This window comes from Pollachius pollachius, assembly GCF_949987615.1.
Source record: "Pollachius pollachius genome assembly, chromosome: 8".
Classification (NCBI taxonomy): domain Eukaryota; kingdom Metazoa; phylum Chordata; class Actinopteri; order Gadiformes; family Gadidae; genus Pollachius; species Pollachius pollachius.
In genome coordinates, this window is record NC_136941.1 from 6,747,423 (window position 1) to 6,771,234 (window position 23,812).

The 23,812-nt window shown below is 47.9% G+C and overlaps 1 protein-coding gene across 1 annotated transcript in view; it reads left to right on the plus strand.

The window, feature by feature from the left end:
* The window catches only part of celsr3 (cadherin, EGF LAG seven-pass G-type receptor 3), a gene marked incomplete at both ends in the record, with an annotated part of 89,076 nt that overhangs the window by 58,621 nt on the left and 6,643 nt on the right, over positions 1-23,812 (plus strand). The window contains 16 exons of the mRNA XM_079742386.1: positions 1,108-1,291; positions 2,540-2,641; positions 3,042-3,136; positions 3,771-3,980; positions 8,576-8,774; positions 10,351-10,539; positions 11,001-11,181; positions 11,573-11,740; positions 12,088-12,214; positions 15,286-15,492; positions 17,870-18,044; positions 18,939-19,051; positions 19,732-19,811; positions 21,538-21,664; positions 22,183-22,302; positions 23,470-23,567. Of these exons, the coding sequence (XP_079598512.1) occupies positions 1,108-1,291; positions 2,540-2,641; positions 3,042-3,136; positions 3,771-3,980; positions 8,576-8,774; positions 10,351-10,539; positions 11,001-11,181; positions 11,573-11,740; positions 12,088-12,214; positions 15,286-15,492; positions 17,870-18,044; positions 18,939-19,051; positions 19,732-19,811; positions 21,538-21,664; positions 22,183-22,302; positions 23,470-23,567 (2,375 nt within the window). The remainder of the gene's footprint in view (positions 1-1,107; positions 1,292-2,539; positions 2,642-3,041; positions 3,137-3,770; positions 3,981-8,575; positions 8,775-10,350; positions 10,540-11,000; positions 11,182-11,572; positions 11,741-12,087; positions 12,215-15,285; positions 15,493-17,869; positions 18,045-18,938; positions 19,052-19,731; positions 19,812-21,537; positions 21,665-22,182; positions 22,303-23,469; positions 23,568-23,812) is intronic.

Consider the following 23,812-nt stretch of genomic DNA (forward strand, 5'->3'; position numbering starts at 1 on the left):
ATTGTTGGGCAATTGACAGATATTTGTCATGTTACAGGAATCTTTCATACAACAGGAATAAGATCACATAGATCTTTTTCTAAGAGTTGAAACTACTGTCTGGCTGGCTGACTGACTGACAGATTATTTGATTGATTGATTGGCCGACTGACTGGCTGACTGACACTCCCAAATGCAGCAAAAATATTTTCATTAGGAAAGTTGTCTAAAATAATATATATATTCATCAATACAACACTGACTTGGGAGAACTGTCATTTGAATTAAAAAAAGATAACCCCATTTGCATACATGCCACCACAGGCATTGCTTTCTCCACATGAAAGACCTGTCATGAATAGTGCTGTTATGTCCTCTCCGTTCTACTGTGCCCTTTGGTGCGTTTAGCGATCAAACGTTGGCCAAAAGCGGTGGCTAAAAGCACCATACAAGCCCAGCTACAGATCTCCGCGTCCAGTGGCTCACAAATAAATCCCAACACCCCTTCAGTCCAACAACATCCTCGCACGCAGCAATCAGCACTTGAGGATGTAAATGAGCCTCTCGTGACGCCCCTTGCACTCAGCTGAAGTACGGACGTGTCTGCCTGTCTTTGCGGATGGATTACCAGCCACCTGACCGGCTGTCCCCGCTGTCTCTGGCTTGATCGTTTCCCCTGTTTACCATTTGCCCTTTTATGGTCACGCCTTCGTACAATCAGGGCTCCCATGTCACCCTCCCCCAGAGAGGCGTGTGTGTGTGTGTGTGTGTGTGTGTGTGTGTGTGTGTGTGTGTGTGTGTGTGTGTCTGATGTATTTGCTATCAACGCTCCTCTAGGAGTATAGATGGGGATGCATGGAGAACTTGTTCACACCGGCGCAAAAGCAGGTGTGAGTGCTCTATTCTATTTAAATGCCGGCACTCTGTCTTCACTGGTTTGTACTGGTGCACTGCCATGGCTGGTGACTGAATGGGCGCATCGTTAATTCTGATGCACGGCACCTGTGTGTACTCAGATATGGCACGGAAAAGCATCTCCTCTGCCAATACGGCCATCAAGTCTGCCAACGGGTTTATTGTTGCGCATGTTTTATGAATTTATCTTCGTCTCTCCTCTCCCTCTCTTAGGAGTTTCACTATTGGCCCCGGGGAAGCGACTCCTGTCTGCCGTGCGACTGCTACCCAGTTGGCTCCTTCTCCAGGTCATGTGACCAGGAGGTGGGCCAATGCCAATGCAGGCCCGGAGTGATTGGCCGACAGTGCAACATGTGCGACAACCCGTTTGCGGAGGTCACCAATTCAGGCTGCGAAGGCAAGTGGATATGAAGATGGATCGATGTGTTCCAGCATTTAGCTGATTGAACGCATTGATTCGTTTTGCGTCAAACTTTTGATTAGCATTTCGTTCGATATTTTGGGAAATTCCTATGATGTGTCTTGGACTTTACTTTATTTATGTCAAAGCCTGACGTTTTCTGCTTGGCAATTCCATGGTGTGTCTTATCTGTGTGTGTGTGTGTGTGTGTGTGTGTGTGTGTGTGTGTGTGTGTGTGTGTTGGCACCCGCTTTGTCCGAATCAAACACTTGGTTTGCGCCTTAATTCCACAATCTCAAAAGTTGAGTGAAGAAAGTCAGCAACAGTCACCGCTCTGCTGTCAGAGATAGATAGCTTGTTTCTCCTCAGAATCACTTCCCGTCATCTGTGAGTGGTTTGTTTTCCTCACACAGCCGTGTTCCATTTCCCCCGCTCGCTTCAAATCAGCTGAAGAAATGTAACAACTCCCCCTGTGGAGACTATCTACAGAAGGTTTTATTGAAAGAATTGAAAGATAAGAGTGATTGATGCTGTTAACGTCTTACTGAGGGTACTTCCCGGCTCCCTCGTCACTCGCTGTCTATCTGTCTATGTCTCGACCGTCTCTCCCTCCCTCCTGCTTCATCCACCTCCTCCTTCTCTTCTCCTCTTTACTGTGCAATCTCTCTGCCTGATCAAACCCCCGATAATCACCCTCCTTACCACTCTCTCTCTCTCTCTCTCTCTCTCTCTCTCTCTCTCTCTCTCTCTCGATCTCTCGATCTCTCTCTCTCTCTCTCGATCTCTCTGTCAACTTTCTCTCTTCCTCTCTCGCTCTCTCCTTCCACCCTCTCTGTTTTCTCTCTCTCTCTCTCTCTCTCTCTCTAATTTGTTTCTCACTCTTTCGTTCTCTCGATCTCTCTGTCAACTTTCTCTCTTCCTCTCTCGCTCTCTCCTTCCACCCTCTATGTCCGCCCTCTCTGTTTTCTCTCTCTCTCTCTCTCTCTCGCTACTTTGTCTGTCTATTCTGTGTGTGTGTGTGTGTGTGTGTGTGTGTGTGTGTGTGTGTGACTCTCTCTCGCTCTCTCAATCTCTCTGTCCACCCTCTCTGTCTCTCTCTTGACCCTCTCCACCCTCTCTCTGTCTCTCTTTTTCTCTCTCTCTCTCCACCCTCCGCTCCTAGAATCCCCTCACCAATTCGTGTTTGACTATCCAAGTTCTTTCTGGTCTTTGGAGTAATATCGAGTCTCTCTTTTCTCTCTGCAGTGATCTACGACGGTTGTCCCAAGATCATCACGCTGAGCATCTGGTGGCCCCGGACCAAGTTCAACCTGCCGGCCGTGGTGGCCTGTCCTAAAGGATCCATCGGTCTGTACGCACGCACGCATGCACACACACCTGTAGGCTCACTCAGACACACACACACACACACACACACACACCTGTGGGCTCACTCAGACCCACAGCCGTAAACGTACCTGCCGTGGGGGGTGTGATGGGCTTTACCAACAAAGGTGCACACAAACACAGACATATGCGACACTCACACAACGACACTCAACACCGTCACCTGCTTACACAAGAAAACCTAAAACATCGATAGATAGAGCCAAGCGAAAGTACCAGGAGACTAACACACGCAGAATATAACGCCCCGTCGTTGTACTGTCCGAAGTTATGTGTCTGACTCCTGTGTGCCTGAGAAGCATCACCGTATCCCCAGAGAGACGCCTGTCTGTGACCCTTCTCCTGTCCCCCGGGCCTCCAGGCGCTGCCATCAGACACTGTGACCAGGAGAGGGGCTGGCTGGAGCCGGACCTGTACAACTGCACCTCTCCCCCCTTCGTGGAGCTCAACATCCCCGTATGTACTCCGCCAACTACACCACACCACACCCTACACACCATGTCTTTACAATTGCCACCATTACAATTACCCCTGCTAAGGGTGATAACCAGGGTACCGTAGCCCATACTGATGTAACATACCCATGTCATTACAATTACCCCTGCTAACGGTGATAACCAGGGTACCGTAGCCCATACTGATATAACATACCCATGTCATTACAATTACCCCTGCTAACGGTGATAACCAGGGTACCGTAGCCCATACTGATATAACATACCCATGTCATTACAATTACAACTGCTACAGTGATAACCGGGATGCTATAATAGCCCAGACTGATATAACATACCCATCTCGTTAGTAATAGTACAATTACTATTAGTACTAACTTCTTATAGTGATAAAACCGTTGCTACTGATTCCATCTTTAATGCTAACTCAATAGCGCCATGGTTTGATTACCAATGTGAAATCCAATATGTGCTCCCATCCAATGAGAATGAAAAAGTGTAGCAGACCGATTAGTCTATAACCCCAATTTTATCGCCTGGGTTCTCAATTATCGTTATAAATACACTCTTTTTTGGGTAATTTGCTTTTTAATGCCCCTTTTAAAATATGTGTGTGTGTTTGTGTGTGTGTGTAGCTGGAGTCCCTGGAGCGCAACGAGACGGAGCTGAGCACCATCGTGGAGAAGAAGCTGGCGCACCAGCTGCGCGATGTCACCGAGGCCACGTTGCGTCTCTACGGCAACGACCTGCAGATCGCCGAGCGGCTGCTGTCCCGCCTCCTGGCATTCGAGACACAGCAGACGGGCTTCGGACTCACTGCCACGCAGGACGCCCACTTCAACGAGGTGCGTGAGGAACGTTCTGGAAACGTTTCAGGAACTCTCCCTCAGTCCAGGTCCGGAAAGTTCCAGCCGTGGTTTTGCTCCAACCAAAGTTTTTGTGCTAAAGTGGAACCCGGAAGGTTCTAGTAGTACTTCCTTGGCTTTCGCTCCGACTAGGGTCATAGTGAGGGGTCGGTTGCCTGTGTTGTTTATTCTGTAGAATATTCCGGAACATGTTGCCTGGTCTTAGCTCTCCTCGGTGATGAGTGGTGGGGGATTCGGTTGTCGGTTTGAGTCCATTCCATGAACTGTTCAATTCCTGCCATGATTTGGCTCCAACTGAGGGTAGGGTAGACGGTTGTGGTCAAGCATTGCTTCAGCTTCGTAATTAGACCTATAATCTAAGTTTGTAAAAAGTATCATACAACAGTTTGTACAAGACATAACCGTTTGTACACATCTGTTTACACCTTTAGTTTACAGCACACTTTGCAGTTCGGCACAAAATAACCGATTTTAAAGTAAGGTGTTTCATCGCTGTCAGAATGCCTGACCGTGAGTGGCGTTTGATTAACTGTCGCTCCCACGGATGTTCCCTTCCTTCCTCCCCACCGTCCATACGTCTCCAGGACACGTCCTGTCCATAAGATACCAGAGTGAGTCACCAACACGGTACTATCGCCCAGCAGTCATAAAGTGTCAGCAGCGTCCCCCCGCCCCCCCGGTGGGTGTAGCGTGACACCATGAGCGTCCCCGATGGCCCCCGGTGACACGGCAGAACAGTGGGAGATATATATTTTCCAATTGTTCCATTTTTTTTTTTATTTTATTTTTTTTACCTAAGGCTGTCCGTACAGTTGCCATGGCAACTGGGCAACAGCACCAGCGACTTAATTCGACATGTCATCTGACAGTATCACAGAAAAGCTTCTTTTTTTTTTTTTTTCATTAACCTGACGGTTTCTCTCTCCTAGCCGTCTGAGCGGGGGAAGGAGGTACTTGTAGCGGCAGAGAGCTACGTGCTAGTGTTTTTTTAAAACATGCTCTGATTAAAACTGTGACATGAGTAAACCTCGGCTATATTATATCGTCTGATATGAAGCGCTACGTCCGGCGTGTTCACTTTAGCTTTGTCTGGCTTCTTTTGAAATTGAAAAGTGACAATATAATCACCTTGGAACCTGGTGTTTCTAGTGTTAGGGTTAGGCGTATCCTTAGGGTCTATTGAGCTGCCATGGGCCTGGTTCACCCTGGTCATCTGGGCTTAGATGGCCGGGAATTTTCTAGTAAAGAGCTTTAAAATGTACTCCTTTATTTTAAGGAGGAGTAGTAGTAGTAGTATTGGTAGTAGTAGTAGTAGTAATAGAAGTAGCTTTTGTCATAGTCATACTAATCTATCTTTGTAGCAAGAGTAATACATTACAATATGGAGAATGATTATATTACCATAATCTGCTCTGAATATTTTAGCAGATAGAACCAGATAAAACAGACTGTTATAATGGAGGCATTTCTGCTCCATCACTTATGATGCTACAGTTATCCTTCGAAAGATACACGTTGCCATAGAAACAGCAATGGCATCCCCCTTGCAGTTTGTGGCACATTTAGTATTTTAAAATATGTGTGTTTGCCTTCATACGTCTATTTGCTCTAATAATAAAATACTATTACTTTCTCTATTATAATACTATATAACCTTTTACTACTATAAGCACACCAGCTGGTGCTACCACTTAGCAAATCACTACTAATGACATTAGTAATGAAATAATTATTATATGATATCATATTTCATTTCCTTCTGTATTCCTCTGGCCGGTTATAGCCTGATTTATTGCCTGAAGCCCTGAGGGTTTAAATCTTGACGATACGGGTCTGGATTTATGAGATCAATACGGTTTCATTGGCTAACCCGTTGCTAAGGCAACCCATCACTGACTCCTTTCGTGAGTAAAAGCTCAGTCGGATTCCATTGAACGGCTTTGCTTCATCAAAAAGGAAAAACAGGACTACTACGAAGATCAATAGTGTTTTGATGTTATTGGTTTGTTGTTGCTGATGGAACGCTGTGTCGTTGGCAAATAACCCTAATGGAACAGAATCCCAACTGTTGCTCAAAGCCAACCCCACTTTAGACCATGAATGGAGTATGGGTGGCTGGGCGTTACCATAGCAACACACGATCGGAATCCGAGTCACACAGCAGATATACAAAAAAATCAAAAAGACAGGAATAATGAAAGAGAGCCCTGAATCAACTTACTTCAAAGAGCAGCACATAAGAGGCCTCCGACGACAGGTAACCATAGTGATGCAACGGTCGTCATAGGAACCCCGGAGCCACTGATGAGCGATGGGGAGCGGCAGGATTTGATGTGGGATGTGGTAGATGCTGGGAACTTGATGGTAGTGAGCCTCCAGTGGTGGTGGATGACTGATCGCCTCGTCCAGACCTCTCATCTGGTTTCAACATCGGAGCCTTTGAAGCAGATTATGGCAGGTTAGGTGGAACTGCTGAGATTCACTGAACACAATGTTAAGTCTTTGGACTCATTGCCCAGATTTCCACATAAAGCAAGAAACTATATTGACAACGTCCTTGGACCGTAAGGCCGAGGAAATACTCATACTAAGCCTCTTAGATACACGAAAATACTTACTTTATTCATCCCAGAGGGGAAGTTATAGATATGCTTACAATTAATATAACTCATTCTTGGGGCTTTCAAGGGTTGAAACAGAATGTGTTTGCATCTCCCCTTTTAGCTCGCTTACTATGTCAACCATTTGGTAATGGATTCAATTTAAAACAAACAAACAAAAACAGCAGAGACCATCGTAATCCATCCCTCCTCCAGCCGTTCTCACTCTATTTAGAATCCTCCCTGCTGCTCATCTGAAACACTCCCTCTCGCGCTATACCGTCGAGAGAGACACGGGCCATCTGCACACACAGGGCAGAGATAATGTGTTGGCTAAGCTAACACGCTGCCATCTTTCTGTTTGGACAGCGCAGTCAATCATTTTATGATGTTTACACGAGAAGACAGCAATTATTTAAGAAATGTAATCCTTGAATAACTCTATGGAATGAGCAGGGAATGGGTTTTAATTCAGCCACTATTCAAATACACTTGGTCCACATGGCGCTTTGAACAAGAGCTAGTTTCCTTCTCGTTTTTTGTTGTCGTCTGTGTTGATGCGCATGACAATCTGCTAAAGTTGATATGATAATGAATAGCTTATTTTAACTCCGGTCTGTTGGCTCACCGGAATTCTGTTTTGAATAATTCAAGAAAAGGACGTTTTTCATCATTATCTTGTAGCTGTCAATAACATCATATGTAAAATGCAGCCTCCCTGATGACACATTTTACAATGTCTGTTCCGTTTGCATTATGGCTAGGTGTGGGTCTAGCTCCATAAGATCTAAACCCTTTAACCACATCACTTTGAGCAGCCTTTTCTCCTGCTGGCTTTATCCTCTGTAGATATTCATCTTCCTCTCCCTTACTAGCTTCCTGTGTGGTCCTGTGCCGATCTTGTACAGGAAGCAAAGCCCTTCAGCTCGCCCCGGGCCTGAATCTAAAAAGACACTGAACTCGTCTTCATTTAACCTCTCCTCCTCTCCCGGTCTTGTTTTTTTTGTACGCCTGCATGGTGCTGACGTGCACTTGCACAGGGCTTAAGTGCAGGGTGTTGATGTGTACGGGGCTGTGGTCCATGTGCACGGTGCTGATGGGCATGCTGCTGATGTGCATGTGAACAGGGCTTATGTGCACGTGCACAAGGCTGATGTGCACGTGCCCGGGGCTGATGTACCCAGAGAAGTTTTAGTGTGACGAGGGGGAACAGCCGGTGGCATTTCTAACTGTGGGGGCAGCTACGATGTTTAGTTTTTAAATCAAACTAATAGGACTTTAGGCACCGAACATAATTTCTCTCTCTCTCTCTCTCTCTCTCTCTCTCTCTCTCTCTCTCTCTCTCTCTCTCTCTCTCTCTCTCTTTCCCTGTCTGAATGATCCTCTCTCTCTCTCTCCTCCTGTCTATTGTTGTGAAGGACACATCCTGACGGTTCACGATCCCCGCCCAAGACGTGCTGAACCGCTTTAGTGCCCTGCTAAAGTGGTCTCTCTCGCTCTTTCTCTCTCTCTCTCTCTCTCTCTCCCTCACTCTCTTTGCCGTCATTGATCGACAGTTTGTTTCTTGCTCTGTCATCCAGAACAATCTATGCGGCAGGATTCCATGACTGAGGCTAACCTTGTGCTGCTTTGAAACGAATGGCCAACACCCCACAACCCTGTCATTCATAAAGTGTTTACCGCGTGTTTCTCTTTGAGTCCGTGTGGTCGGGTTAACTGGGTGTACGGGATGAACGCGAACGGAACTGTTGTTTAATCCGTGAAACACGATTCGAAGTCTTTTGTTGTGTTTCCTTTCTTCTCAACCTCGCTTTATACACTATGACATTTAAAGCGCACCATGTCTTTCAGGATTCGATTGATCGTTTTATTGTGTGTCTGACGTTATGCGCATTGAACTGCATGTTGTTTGTATGAGATGCGCCGTACAAATGAGGTTGAACTACAATGCGTTGAATTCCCCCGGCCTTCCAGAACATTCTCCGCGGCTGCAGCGGCGTGCTGGGGGCGGACACGGCCGGGCTGTGGCGCGCCCTGGCCCAGAACCAGAACCACCCGCTGGCCGGGGGCCCCGGGGGGCTGGCGGAGCTCCTGGAGCAGTACGCCCAGACCCTGGCCCAGAACATGAAGCTGACCTACCTCAACCCCGTGGCCCTAGTGGCCCCCAATATAGGTGAGTGTGGCCCTGTGGCCCCCAATATAGGTGAGGGTGGTCCTGTGGCCCCCAACATAGGTGAGGGTGGTCCTGTGGCCCCCAACATAGGTGAGTGTGGCCCTGTGGCCCCCAACATAGGTGAGTGTGGCCCTGTGGCCCCCAATATAGGTGAGGGTGGTCCTGTGGTCCCCAACATAGGTGAGTGTGGCCATAGTGGCCCTAGGGGCCCCCAAAATAGGGGAGTGTGGCCCTAGTGTCCTCCAACATAGGTGAGTGTGGCCCTAGTGTCCTGCAACATAGGTGAGTGTGGCCATAGTGTCCCTAGGGGCCCCCAACATAGGTGAGTGTGGCCCTAGTGTCCTCCAACATAGGTGAGTGTGGGTGTGAACCTAGGGGCCCCAAATATAGGTGAGTGTGGCCATATTGTCCCTATTGGCCCCCAACATAGGTGAGTGTGGCCCCCAACATAGGGGAGTGTGACAGAGTGGATATTATGGGGGACCATAGAGATATGCATTGATACAAATTCACCTGCAGAGGAATAATACAGGTGTGGGAACACAAACACGTACACACAGACAACATACATCACCGACACGACTGACACGTACAGATGGAAAAACACACAGACACACGCATAAACACACATACACACACAATCAACGACACGGGTGACCCACAAATACAAAAAACCCATTCACACATAAAACATGAGAATGAAACCTCACACAGGGAACACAAAATCAAGCACACCTATACATCGGAAAGAAAATACACACACACACACACACACACACACACACACACACACACACACACATCGGAAAGAAAACACACACACACACACACACACACACACACACACACACACACACACACACACACACACACACACAGGCCGACGCTCTAATCCCACATCAACACGCGCCATACCATAAAGTCCTATTATCAGTGATTTAAAGCAGCCCCGCAATCTTAATCCTCCCAAATTAAAGCAGGGCTCCTTCCCTTGACTCATTGCTGTGAAAGCAGTTTAAGTGGCCTGATGATAATCCTGTAGCGAGACAACGCCGTGCAAATGAAGACGTTCACCAGACGCTACTGTGGGCTCCAGGCAGCCAGACGCAATGGCTGCCGATTTCACACACCCACACACACATAAACACGCATCTACCAGCCCACACACGCTCACACACAGTGAACACCCCCCACACACACACTCACACATAAACACACATCCACCAGCCCACACACGCTCACACACACTCACACACAGTGAACGCCCCACACACGGATATAAACACGCATTCACCAGCCCACACACAGTGAACACCACACACATACACATAAACACGCATTCACCAGCACACACCGGCACACGCTCACACACATTAACTCATCCTAATGATGTCTGGGTGTGAGCAAAGATTTGTAATTATTGAACACTGATCTTGTGGCATTTTTCATGATCTTTTTCTTTGTGTGTGCATGTGTGTGTTTCTACATGGGTACGTGTGTGTTCTGTGTTTGGGTGTGTGTGTGTGTGTGTGTGTGTGTGTGTGTGTGCGCGTGCGTGTCCTTCTTTGTCCTGCAGTGATGAACCTGGACCGCGTGGAGAACCACACCCACGTGCGCCGGCGTTTCCCCCGCTACCACGCCCCTCTGTTCCGCGGCCAGGCCCTGTGGGACCCCCACACCCACGTGGTGCTGCCCCCTGCTGCCCTGGTGCCGCAACGACACCAGCAGCACGGCTGGAAGGAGAGGGAGCGCATGGAGAAAGAGCGTACGTGCACGTGAACCCACGCCCGTATACACTCTGACACTTGCCGACTGGAACACACACACACACATACACCCTCATATAGAGGCACATTTATACAAATAGACACATATTTGCGCACACAAACACACACACACACACACACCGACACAGAAACTCACGGTCTCTCACAAATACACATACATCGCATATAGAGGCACATATATGCAAATAGACACACATTTGTACAAAAACATACACGTGCAAAGACACACACACACACACACACACACTTACAGACATTAATGCAAACACACACACACATACACACACATCTGTGTTTCTGGGCAACTCCCATTCTGGGAACAAATATGGTAAACATCCCATTTATCATCCGTATCTTAAAATAGATCCTCCTCACTTGTCAGGAGCGCTTTACCTGTGATCTAGTTTCTACATCTCTGTGACCCTGTTTTCATCTACAGTTCCCCTGAGCGTCGCTCCCGCCCCCGTCAGCATCTCAGCCAATCAGACGGTGGAGTACGCCGCGGCCAGGCGCACTGTTTCGCTGCCCGAGCCGCCAATCACCATCGTGATCCTGCTGATCTACCGCAGCCTGGGGTCGGCCCTCCCTCCGAAGTACCACACTGACCGCCGGGGCGTCAGGTAGGACACCCCCCCCCCACCATCACCCCCCCATACGACTACTGCTACTGGTAGAGAGAGAAGGAAGGAAGGGCGGGAGGAAGGGAGGATGGGAGGAAATAGGAATAAAAAGATGTATACATTGTTTTCTTTCTATCAATCTTTCAATCCTGCTTTCTATATGTATTTTTTTATACAGTTATGATAAATAATTGGTGTAAAAAAAAATTGTATATTGTAGTGTAATAGCATATATCTATCTCACTGTCTATCCGTCTCTCTCTCTCTTTGTCTCTCCGTCTCTCTCCATCTTCCCCTCTTCCTCACCCCCTCACCTGGTTTCCTAGTAACTGCCCACAGTGCTCTCCGTCTAACTTAGTGTCTGTTTGCCCCCCCCCCCCCCCTCTCCCAGATTGCCCAGACATCCAGTAATGAACTCCCCAGTGGTCAGCGTGTCCGTATATAACAACCAGACCTTTGTGGGCGGGCACTTGGACCAGCCCCTCCTATTGGAGTTCAAGCTCCTGGAGACGGCCAATCGCAGCAAGCCTCTTTGTGTGCAGTGGAATCACAGCAGCACGTGAGTGGATTGGCTGTGATGGTAGCTGTTGGTGCAGAATTCTATTGATTCACAGAAATAAGAATTAACCCTATGTTTCCGTATGTCTTTCTGTGTGTGTGTGTGTGTGTGTGTGTGTGTGTGTGTGTGTGTGTGTATGTGTGTTTGTGCCTCTCTTTCTCTCTCTGTGTCTCTCACTCCCCCTCTCTCTTCTTTTTCTTTCTCTTCCTCACTCTTTGTGTGTCACCCTCTCTCCATCTCTTTCTGTCGCTCTCTCTGCATCTCCCTCTCTCTCCATGTCTTTTTCCTTCTCTCGTGCTCTGTCTCCATGTGTCTCTCTCTCTCTCCCTCTCTCCCTCCCCCTCCAGGTCTGAGTCGGGGGGTTGCTGGACAGTGCGGGACTGCATGGTGGTGTACAGGAACATGTCCCACGTCCGCTGTCAGTGCCACCGGCTGGGAACCTTCGCGGTGCTGATGGACAGCTCCCACAGAGAGGTCAGTGCCGCGACGCGACAAACAGGGTTGCTCCACATGCAGGCTGTGAGAAGGGCATGGGGTTTATCGTGTATATCCAGTCTACTGAAGCGCCCTTACCGTTCACTCACTTCCTGTGAGCTCCGCACGTCAGTTAACATTGCCCCGGAATGAGGCGAACAAATACAATGATGAAGAAGCATTTCATGATGTGACAAAGCGAATATCGGGAACACTGACAACAGGCAGTCGCTGATATTTCTTGAATGGAGCCACCACTGCGTTGGCTTCTCCCCCACCCACCCCCGACGATACACCGCTCCGTCGGAAGTCCCGCCCTGTTTGAAGGCCCGTCCGATCGGAAGTCCCGCCCTCGTTCGGCAATACAGGAACATGGGAAGCGTCTCCTTCCAGGCGCTCCGATGGGAAGCCCCTGAGATCGATGGTGCTCCACATGTGGCTCCGGAGCCCCTTGTAGGGCTGTGTTTTAAGGGGTTCCCCCGGGGGTAAGGGGGAGTACCTGAGGAAAACCTGCATGGAAGCTTTCAGGAGCATCGGGAAGGGATGTGAAACCGTATAATGTTAACTGTGAATCAGCCACACTGAGGAAAGTGAGTGTTGTGGTGGATGTGGGCGGGATCTGTCTTATACATGTCTCTAGTTGTAAGGCGAAAGCTTTTCCTTCATCGCATCAAAGTCGATATCTTCCTTTGAAAAGGATGTATATATTACCTCTATACCTTCGCTGTTCCAATTGTTGCATTATTCAGCACACAGACCTGTTAGCGTTTGGCCTTTGCTTCAACCCTCGTGAAATATATAGCACAAATACCTTTTTCCGTCAGTATGAAAGGTTGCGTAGTCTGACATTTTCCAAAGGGAGGATCATAAATCATTCCCATGAGCCCTCTGGATTGGAGGTCTTGAAGGCTGGAGACTTTAAACAGCTTGTTGAAATTCTCAAGGTCCTGTTTCGAATCCCCCCGCCTTCCCACAGAGTTGATAGAAGGGCAGTTTCATCCACTCTGAACATAAAACTTGACACATCGGCTTAATCTGTGCTGCTCCAGTACATTTTCTTAAGCATCTTTTAGGACAGGGTTTGATATGCAGCCAAATCTGAGGATATTGATATTTTAATTGACGTTTATTGTCTGAAGGCGGTTACTGTTTTACAAATGTGTATAAACCCCGCCAGATATCAGTGGGATGCCAGCTTTAGCCTGCCGTTTAGTGCTGAGCTAAAATGAATTGTTGGTATTATGAGATGTCTCAAACATGAGCTCGCTCTCGCTCTCTCTTTCGTTCTCTCGCTCTCTCTCTCTTGCTCGCTCTCTTGCTTTATTGGCAATGGAAACAAACAAACGTTTACATTGCCAAATCAGGTGAAAAGTGAAGCCAAAAATAATGAACGAAGTCAAATATAAAAAGTTAAATACAAGATATAAATTTACATTTAAAGAGTAGAATATTAAATTCTCTCTCCCTCTCTCTCTCTCTCTCTCTCTCTCTCTCTCTCTCTGCGGTACTCTCCATCGTCTTAAGCTTTAGCCCTCATATCTGGCTCCATTCAAATGTCGGAGTTCACCTCTATCTCCCACTCTTTCACCTTATTCTTTGTCTCTCTCAACTCAATTAAACTATTGTGTTGCATGAAAAGGATATTGCTGAAGAAAACACACATGTGCAGACGTTTTCCTGATAGAGATTACCGTGGTGTGTAAACTAATTATTGCATCCCAGACACTGTCTTCGTTATCAAAGATAGAAATGCCTATAAAATAATAGTCCTCTCACACTTGCCCTCCTTGCAATCATTCTCTCTCTCTTGCTCGGTTGCTGTCGTTCTCTCGCTGTCGTTCTCTCACTCTCTATCTCTTCCAACGCTACACTGCCACCCCTGTGTATTCTGTATTTCTCACCCTCTCTTTCTATCACCAACTTCTCTCTCTCTCTCTCTCTCTCTCTCTCTCTCTCTCTCTCTCTCTTCTCTCTTTCTCTCTCTCTCTCTACATACCATATATTCTAATCCACAAACATCATCTCCCCCCGTCCCCACCCGACCGTCATCCAGATACCTCTATAAGTTACGCTCCCACCCACCAGCCCCGTTTTTACCTCCCTTCTGTGACATCTCTGCTGTCAGCGTCGACAGACTTTCTCCCCGTCCTCTCCATCTCCTGTCACTGTCACTTTAACTGGATTCAGTCGGGTTGCTCTGGGTTCTGTTCACTGCACTTCCGTACCAATTTTAATAACTAATAGTATCGCTGTATTCTTTCTCCCTCTAACTCTCTGTCCGTGTAGAAAACTCTTTATATATATATACTGTATAACTAAACCTGCCAATCCTTTCCTATTAATGTAACTGTATTCTCTCTCTCTAACTCTTGTGTTCTGTGTAGAAAACCCACTATATATGTTACTAAGCCTGGCAATCAATTCATAGTCATATAACTGTATTCACTCCCTCTCTAACTCTCTTTCTGTGTGGAGAACCCCCTTTATACAGTTTATAACTAAACCTCTCAATATATATTGACAGTTTACATATATTTACATACATATATGTATAACTAAAACCTGCCAATCATTTCATAGTTATAGAACTGTTTTCTAACTCTCTCTTTGTATAGGACCCCCTCTATATATATATATATATATATATATATATATATATATATAAACCTGCCAATGATTTCATAGTTCTGGAACTGTTTTCTAACTCTCTCTGTGTATAGGACCCCCTATATATATATATATATATATATAAACCTGCCAATGAGTTCATAGTTCTGGAACTGTTTTCTAACTCTCTCTGTGTATAGGACCCCCTATATATATATATATATATATATATATATATATATATATATATATATATATATAAACCTGCCAATGATTTCATAGTTCTGGAACTGTTTTCTAACTCTCTGTGTATAGGACCCCCTATATATATATATATATATATATATATATATATATATATAAACCTGCCAATGATTTCATAGTTCTGGAACTGTTTTCTAACTCTCTCTGTGTATAGGACCCCCTATATATACATAACTTATCTCCCCCCCCGCCCCGAGCAGCAGCTGGAGGGGGACCTGGAGACGCTGGCGGTGGTGAGCTACGCGGCGCTGGTGGTCTCCATGCTGGCCCTGCTGCTCACCGTGCTGGTGCTCTCCTGCCTGCGCGGCCTCAAGTCCAACACGCGCAGCATCCACTCCAACATGGCCGCCGCCGCGCTGCTCTCCCAGCTCGTCTTCCTGCTGGGCGTCAACCAGACCGAGCAGCAGGTGAGGGCCGGAGGTGTCTGGGGGGGGGGGTCTTTTTATCTAGTATTTGAGTATATCTATACGCACGTGTTTGAGAGAGGGAGAAATAGAGAGAGTGTGTGGGTTTGGGTGTGTGTGTGTGTGTGTGTGTGTGTGTGTGTTTGTGTGTGCGCACACCCAGCATGAAATCGCAAGATGGCCGTTGACTCGGCATGTTTCACAGTACAGCGGTTTATTACAGAGACACAATCACAGCCGTTAAACCTCTACACCACACCCAGCACTGTTACACTGTGAGCAGCCCAGGGTAGTGTGTGTGTGTGTGTGTGTGTGTGTGTGTGTGTGTGTGTGTGTGTGTGTGTGTGTGTGTGTTTAATCAGATGGTTCCGTGTCTTCATGGACTATCTAATTGATATGCCATGTGTGTGTGTGTGTGTGTTTAATCAGATAGTTCTGTGTCTTCATGCACTATATAATTGAAACGCCGACTCCGTGTGTGACTGTGTGTGTGTGTGTGCGTGTACAGCAGCACCCCTGTTCCTCCCTCCCCTTCCCTCGCGGGAGGAATCACCAATTTGTTTTTAGTCGTCTTTCTCTGTCCACTGTGATCCTCTCGGCTTTCTTTCAAACAGCCCGGAAGTTTCTAGCTCCCCTGGTGGGGCGATGTGAGGGAATCCCGTTAAGGTTTAAACGATGAGGGGGGGGTACGAGGGAAGAGGGCTCCTCCGTGACCGTCTGGTTGTAATTGGCAGCAAGGGGAGACGGTCAGCTTAACAATAGAGGAGTGGAGTGTGGGGGGGGGACGGGGGGGACGCAGAGATCGGTGTCCTTGCGGAGCAGGAGCTTGGCGCTCCGTGTCCGCCCTTGGTCGCCGTGGCAACCAAATGAAATGCAAAACCAAGGATCCGAAGTGTTCCAGCTGATGTTCCCACATGGAGGCTGCTCAGCTTAGGCGTGGCTGTGATGTCTGGGAGGGGGGGGGCGTGTTTAAATGTCACACAGACAACATGGGCGACTCGACATTTCAGTAGATATGGGCGCCAGAGAGAGGCACAGTGGGGGGGGGGGTCGCTTGTCTGGCTGATTTGAATATGGAGGAGGAGGAAGGGGGGCAGACAATTAGACTTGCAGAGGCTTGCAGCAATTGTCGTTGGTTCTGCGCTGGATTGATATTGTTTCAAACCATGTATCGTTACCTTCGTCAAAATCACATATGAATCCATTTGTGTGTTTAATTCGTTTTCAGTGCATGTGAATAAGGGAACCCATTTATGTGGGGAACTGGCATTCACTAGAGATGAAGCCGCACACTGCAGTGATGTAGTCATGGCTGCCACCGAAACAACGTCAGCGGGGTCGGTTAAGCGTTCTTTTTGGGGCGACTCTTTCGAGTACCTGTTGATTGCAGTCCTTATAGGTCGCTCCAATCAGGCGGTAAATCCCCCTCGGACCTCTTATGGGCTCTCTGTTTTATCCCTTATGCTGCGATGAGCAGTTTTCATGAGCATCCGAAAGATCCAGTTAGCCTCCTCCGAAGCTAGTTCATGGTCCGTGTCTGTGATTACATCATAACCTCCTGCCGTTACACTGCAGACCCCCTGGGGTATGGAGATGACAATAAAACTGTGTTTGTGTGTTACTTTATTTTCCAATTTCTTCATATTTCAAGTTTTCTTTGCATTCATATTCTCTATGCTGTTCTCCCGTGACAATGTATTCCTACCTTTACCTTCGATCTCCCCGTCTCTGCTTTATTACCTCCATCATGTGTTTATGTTTCGTGTCCTTTTCATTCCCTCCCAGCCCTCCTGGGGCATTCGCCTCCCTTTCCCATCCATCATGCTCTCCGTGCCTCTGTTAGTTTCCGTGTTACCTTCATCTCTCCCTCATTCTCTTTTCCCGCTCACTCTAATCTTTCAGTTTGCATGTCTACATCTCCTGCTGCCGTCTTTCTTTTCCCTCACTTGCACTACCCTGCCCTGCACCTTAACGAGCTCTCACTCTCTCTCTCTTCCTCTCTCTCTCTCTCTCACACGCTCTCTCTTGCTCTCTCTCTCGCCCTTTCTCTCGCTCTCTCTATCTCTCTCTCTCTCATTAACTATCGAACTGTCTGTCTGTCTGTCTGTCTCTCACTCACTCACTCACTCACTCACTCTCTCGCTCTCACCATCTCTGTCTCTCTCTCACCCTCTCTGTCTCTCTCACACTCACTCACTCACTCACTCACTCACTCACTCACTCACTCACTCACTCACTCACTCACTCAATCTCTAACTCTCTCGCTCTCACCCTCTCTGTCTCTCTCTCTGTCTCTCTCTCACCCTCTCTGTCTCTCTCTCTCTCCCTCTCTCTCTCTCTCTCTCTCTCACCCTCTCTCTCTCTGTCCCTCGTCCTCCAGTTCCTGTGCACGGTGGTGGCCATCCTGCTCCACTACTTCTTCATGTCGACGTTCGCCTGGATGTTTGTGGAGGGGCTCCACGTGTACCGCATGCAGACGGAGCAGCGCAACATCAACTACGGCGCCATGCGCTTCTACTACGCCATCGGCTGGGGCGTGCCCGCCATCATCACTGGTAAGGCACACGTGCACGTATGTGCGCACAGTGACACGCAACACACACTATGGTGGCGAAGATAAGCAACCCAAATGCGGGTTGATGATATGGGAGAGGCACTAGCATGCAAGCGCACGCACGCACGCACCCACGCACACACACACACACACACGCACACAGATAAACACGGAAGCAATTTCATTCTACCTGGATTTGGAGATGGCAATATCACTCACCTGTCTGGGTTTTTGGGTTGGAAACACACAAACCCAGACATACACACATACACACATACATACACACACAAGCTATCATTTACTCCCCTCTCTCTGTCTGGCCCTCTCTTTCTCTCTTTCTTTGTGTGTGTGTGTCTCTCTCGCTCTCGCTCTCTTTCTAGCTCTAGCTCTCTCTCTCTCTAGCTCTCTCTCTCTCTCTAGCTCTCTCTCTTTCTTTCTTTGTGTCTCTTTCTCGCTCTCTCTTTCTTGCTCTCTCTTTTTCTCAACCTCAATCACACAGATCTGACTGTCTACCCTTGCTAGAAGGGTGGATCTATAACACACACACACACACACACACACACACACACACACACACACACACACACACACACACACACACACACACACACACACACACACACACACACACACACACACACACAGACTTGCTGTGCCTTATGGCTCATCTTTATCTGTGCGCTGCTGTCAGTCTCCTCAATCAGTTAATCTCTGGGTCAAATGTCCCTCTTTATTTGGGCCCGTCGTTCTCTCTACTGGTCTCAGTACTGGTCCAGTAGTCGTGAGCTGAATTCCTTCTCTGTGGTGCTCTTCCTTTGGTGACCACAAGTGTGTGCGTGTGTGTGTGTGCGTGCGTGTGTGTGTGTGTGTGTGTGTGTGTGTGTCATTTCTGTAGGCCTGGCAGTGGGGCTGGACCCAGAGGGCTATGGGAACCCGGACTTCTGCTGGATCTCCATCTACGACAAGCTCATCTGGAGCTTCGCTGGACCTATTGCCATAGTGATTCTGGTAACTGTCTGTCTGTCTGTCGGCCTGTCTGTTTGTTCGTATTCATGACTCTCTACCTGTCGGCTATTTGTAATCTGATATCGGCTGTAATCGGCTATTGATCTATGAATCTTCCTTCCCTCCTTCTCGCCTTCCTATCTCCCTCCCTCCCTCGTTTCCTTCAATCTTCCATTTCCTCCCTCCCTCGCTCCCTCTGTCCCTCCCTCCCTCTTTTCTCCCTCCCTCCCTCATTTCCTCCCTATCTGCCTCTTTCCTCCCTCTCTCCCCCACTCCCTCCTTCCTTCCTTCCCTCTCTCCTCCCTCCCTCCCTCCCTCCTTCCCTCCCTCTTCAATCGTCGCTTCCCATCCCTCCTAACTGCCCTCTCATAATGCTTTGCGTTGGTACATGGTATGTAATGTAGTAGCCTCTATCAAAGCCTCAGTTATCAGGGAGCCGTGTCCGCCAGCCGGCCCTGTTCAACCTTCACACTTCCTCTCACAGTCCACGCTAGATCCCTAGACTGCGATACGCGTTGCCGCTGGCAACTCAAGTCAATCTGTGGCTCCCTTTAGATCCCATCTGCATTGATTGTCCGCTCCGCTAATGGCTAGCCATCCTTTGCTAGAGGCAGCGTCCGCTCACAGAGATGTCTTCCGTCCAGACTGCTAAGTTCCCCTCTGCTTTGCTCTTCTCCCCGCAGATGAACGGAGGGATGTTCCTTATCGTGGCCAAGATGTCCTGCAACCCCTCGCAGAAGGAGACCAAGAAACTGCCGGTCATGTGAGTGTCATTAGTCCAGTGTAATCTATGATGCAGGCCAGCCCCCGTCCGTCCGTCCGTCCGTCCGATGCACTGTGCGTCTGATGCAGACCCTGGGTATCTGATGTAGATAACGGGACGTGTCAGTAGCCAGGCTTCTCCTTGACCGGCAAGGTAAACAAACAGTAGAGAACGCTTACACCCGGTCAGTCCTTAATAGTCCGGGGTCCTAGAAAACGATCCTGTCTGCATTTAGAGCTTTAACCGGTCACATCAGTAGGTCTTTACAGGCACACTGAATATTTAATGTGTTTGATTTAATGAATGCATTCATTTGAATCTCTTGACCTTAATGAGAAGAGGCAGCATTTCTTTCCCATACATTTTCATTAGCTTTGAATTCCGGTGTTTAACCTTAAGCGCTGTTTTTGTAGTGTAGTTGGCAGTGTTTCCTGTTTGGTATTCAAATGTTTAAGTTGTATGTAAAGTACGTATTTTGCTTTAGGCCTCCCTCCATACACATGACCAGCTCGCTAGCTTTGGCAATAGGTCTGCCTGGCCTCTCGGAAGACTCATGCTCAATGAGTGCACAGCTACTCTGCCTGTGTTCACTATACTACCTGCAGACAGACTGGCCAATCGGTCTGTCTGCAGGTAGGTAGGTAGACAGAGAGGAAGGCCCAATGATTTCATTCTGGCCGGCTGAAATGATTGGCCAGGCTTATTACAGGCCTGCAACAGCCACACATTCATAATTATAATTAAAAAAACGACATTGATATGCATTAAATTTATTGATTGCTGTCGGGATGTAAACAGAATTAAAAAATGTTATGACAAACGCTTTTACTGCCTCATACTTACTTTAGTATGAAGCAGGATCTGTGATTTTAATATATCAATAGCTACAACTTAATAACCAGAGCACAAAACACGTACAGGCCTGTCATAATTTCACTTCAATCTTTAATCTAAAAGGGTATTTAAAATATACTAGACGATGCAGAAAAATATTCCCGAAAGCAACTCCCTGAAGGTTCATGTACTAAACCAATATTCCCATTGGTTAAGAACATTAACAAAATTCCGGACATGCTTTTTCTCTGATGTTCCGGGTTTCTCGAGACAGCTCACTCCGGGCTGCGTAATTACATGAAATCTCCCCAATATGTTTTGCGTGTGGGGGGACAACTTTAATCCACGTAGCAGACATAAGTAATAGCTTAGCAGCTAATTGAATTGGCTTAAATGAATAGGATAGAATCTTCCCTTCTAACGGCGTGCCTGACTAACGCTTCCCGCAAGGCTAGCACTGCTAACACAGCTGGCGTGTTAGCGTTGCTCTCCAGCTAAAGAGGGAATTAGTTTGCCAGGTTCTCCTGATTATCAGTCAGAATGTGAACTGAGTGCTAATTGGCTTGGAGACACTGGGTGTGCGATTTTAGATGTATGGTGTTTGATAAAGTATATAAAAATATATAAATATCTTGCATCATCTTCCTCTGACCTTGTATATCCTCGTAAACTGCAATCTCTGTCTCTCTCTCTCCCTTTCTCTCTCTGACTCTGTCTTTCTCTAAGTCTTTCACTTTCTCTCTCTCTCCCTCTCTCTCTCTCTCTCTCTCTCTGTGTATATCTCTCTCTCTCTGTATATCTCTCTCTCTCTCCCTCACTCCCTGTCTATTGCTGTGGCGTTTGGGGTGTTAAGTGTGTCTTAATGTCTCTCTCCCTGCCTCTCTCGCCACAGCTCTACGATCCGTAATGCCTTCCTACTGCTGCTGGTGACCACGTCCACCTGGCTGTGTGGCCTGATGGCCGTCAACAACAGCATCCTGGCCTTCCACTACATCTTCGACGCGCTCTGCCTCGTGCAGGTAGGGCCCTGTTCCAGGACATGTCTTATGTTATGAGTGTTTCTATGTTACGATGCAATGCACTTGTTTCCTGGGTACATGATTTCTATGAGGTCATATGATCCGCACCCCTATTATATTCACCCCTACGGCAGTAGGGGTCAATATAATAGGGGTGTGGATCATATGACTTTGCAGAATATGTCTATGGAGCAGATTATGGGATAAAATCCACCAATATCTGACTGAGCAAGACGCGCAAAGCCCAAACCGCTGCTCATTAATTACATGTATCTAGAATAAATCAGAGTGAGAGTTCCGAACATTAAATAAATAATTGATATGCAGTGTTTGTTGTCAAAATATCCAATTTGGCTTCCAGGCACAAGTGTTGCTGGGATGAGACGTCCAAAGCTCTCTCTGTGTTTACAAAAGCACTCGTAGAGTACATAGAAAGAGTGCTTGACAAGCCTGTGATATTCTATTCAACACTAATAAGACTCTCGCTCTCTCTCTGTCCGTCTGTGTCTCTCTCCCAGGGTCTGTCTGTGCTGCTGGTGTTCACGGTTCTGAACAGCGAGGTCCAGGAGGCCTGGAGGGCGGTGTGTCCGGGCAAGAAGAGTCCCGGGGAGGACCCCCTGAGACCCCCCCAGCCCGCTGTGAGTTGGACCCCCTCACCCACCCTCCCACATCCCCCATGCGATCTAATGTTCGCTAACCGTGTACTATCACACGATCGACTGTTGTACGTTACAATCGGCGATAGTGTAATAGTTATGGTTTGGTCTGTTATAGTTTGTAATTGGCAAACTTGAATGGCTCTGGTCATTTGCCTGCCAATAGTTGGGTTGCCGGTTCGAACCCCTGCTGTACCACACCAAGCGGTGTGGTGTCTGAGATCGTCGCATCATAATAACTATTAGGGCTGAGCTGGACCGGGGCCATGGAGTGACGTGTTTAACAGGCCTTCCTTCAGCTTTAGCATTCAGCTAACGCTGCCATAATAAGAGTCATTGGAAGGGGTTCCCAGGCCTGTGTACCAGCACGGCCGAGATCCCAGTGATTTATCCCTAGAGAACGACAGGGTCAGCTCACCCCCTTCGCTTAAAGAGGACGACATCATTATTTGTGCCTTGATTGTTTTCTGGCACGGTGATGGGGAGTGTAATTAAAGAATGCACCCTGTGGAGCGCACGTAACAGCCGGCTGACCCAGCACCGATGGAGACGCAATGATGCATTTTAAGGTTCCGCCTTCAAAGAAAACTGGAAACAAAGGAGGCCGGCGTCCTTCCCTTCTCTGCCTGTGTTCAACCTGTTTCCCATCGGCCTGAACGTTTAATGTCATCTAATTGGACATTCCTTTTGGTACAGTGTCCAATCAGACACAACCAGGTAAACTGGTGCGCCTCCCGCTCTGGGTTCAACAGGAGGGAGAGCAGCAGTCCGGCTGTGTGTCCTCCATCTCTACCCCTCCGTCTCTCCACCCCTCCTCCTCCACTTCCTCTGCTCCCGACACTCATCTCTCTGGCCGCTCCGCCTTCAGGCCAGACCAGCCGACCCAGATCAATGATCGTGTGTGTGCGTGTGTGTGTGTGTGTGTGTTTGTGTTTGGGTCAGCAGTAGCATTGTTAGCCCAAAGCGTCAGTTCTAGCAGGTTATTGAAGGACATGACTTGCTGTGTACTTTCTCTCAATATCATTATGTGTGTGTGTGTGTGTGTGTGTGTGTGTGTGTGTGTGTGTGTGTGTGTGTGTGTGTGTGTGTGTGTGTGTGTGTGTGTGTGTGTGTGTGTGTGTGTGTGTGCGCGCGTGTGTGTGTGTGCAGGGTCAGAACCCCTACAACAACGCGTCCCTCCTGGAGCAGAGCGGTCTGCACCGCATCACCCTTGGAACCTCCACCGTCTCCTCCGTCAGCTCCGCCAGGTACACACACACACACACACACTGGCGCACACACACACACAAACAAATACACCCAGAGGCTGGCGCACGCACACACACATACAAAGACACAAACACTGGCGCACGAACACACATACATGTACAAACACACAGACTCTGGCACGCGAACACACATACATGTACAAACACACAGACTCACACACACTGGCGCACGCACACACACATACACGAACAAACACGCAGACACACACATGCACAAACACACA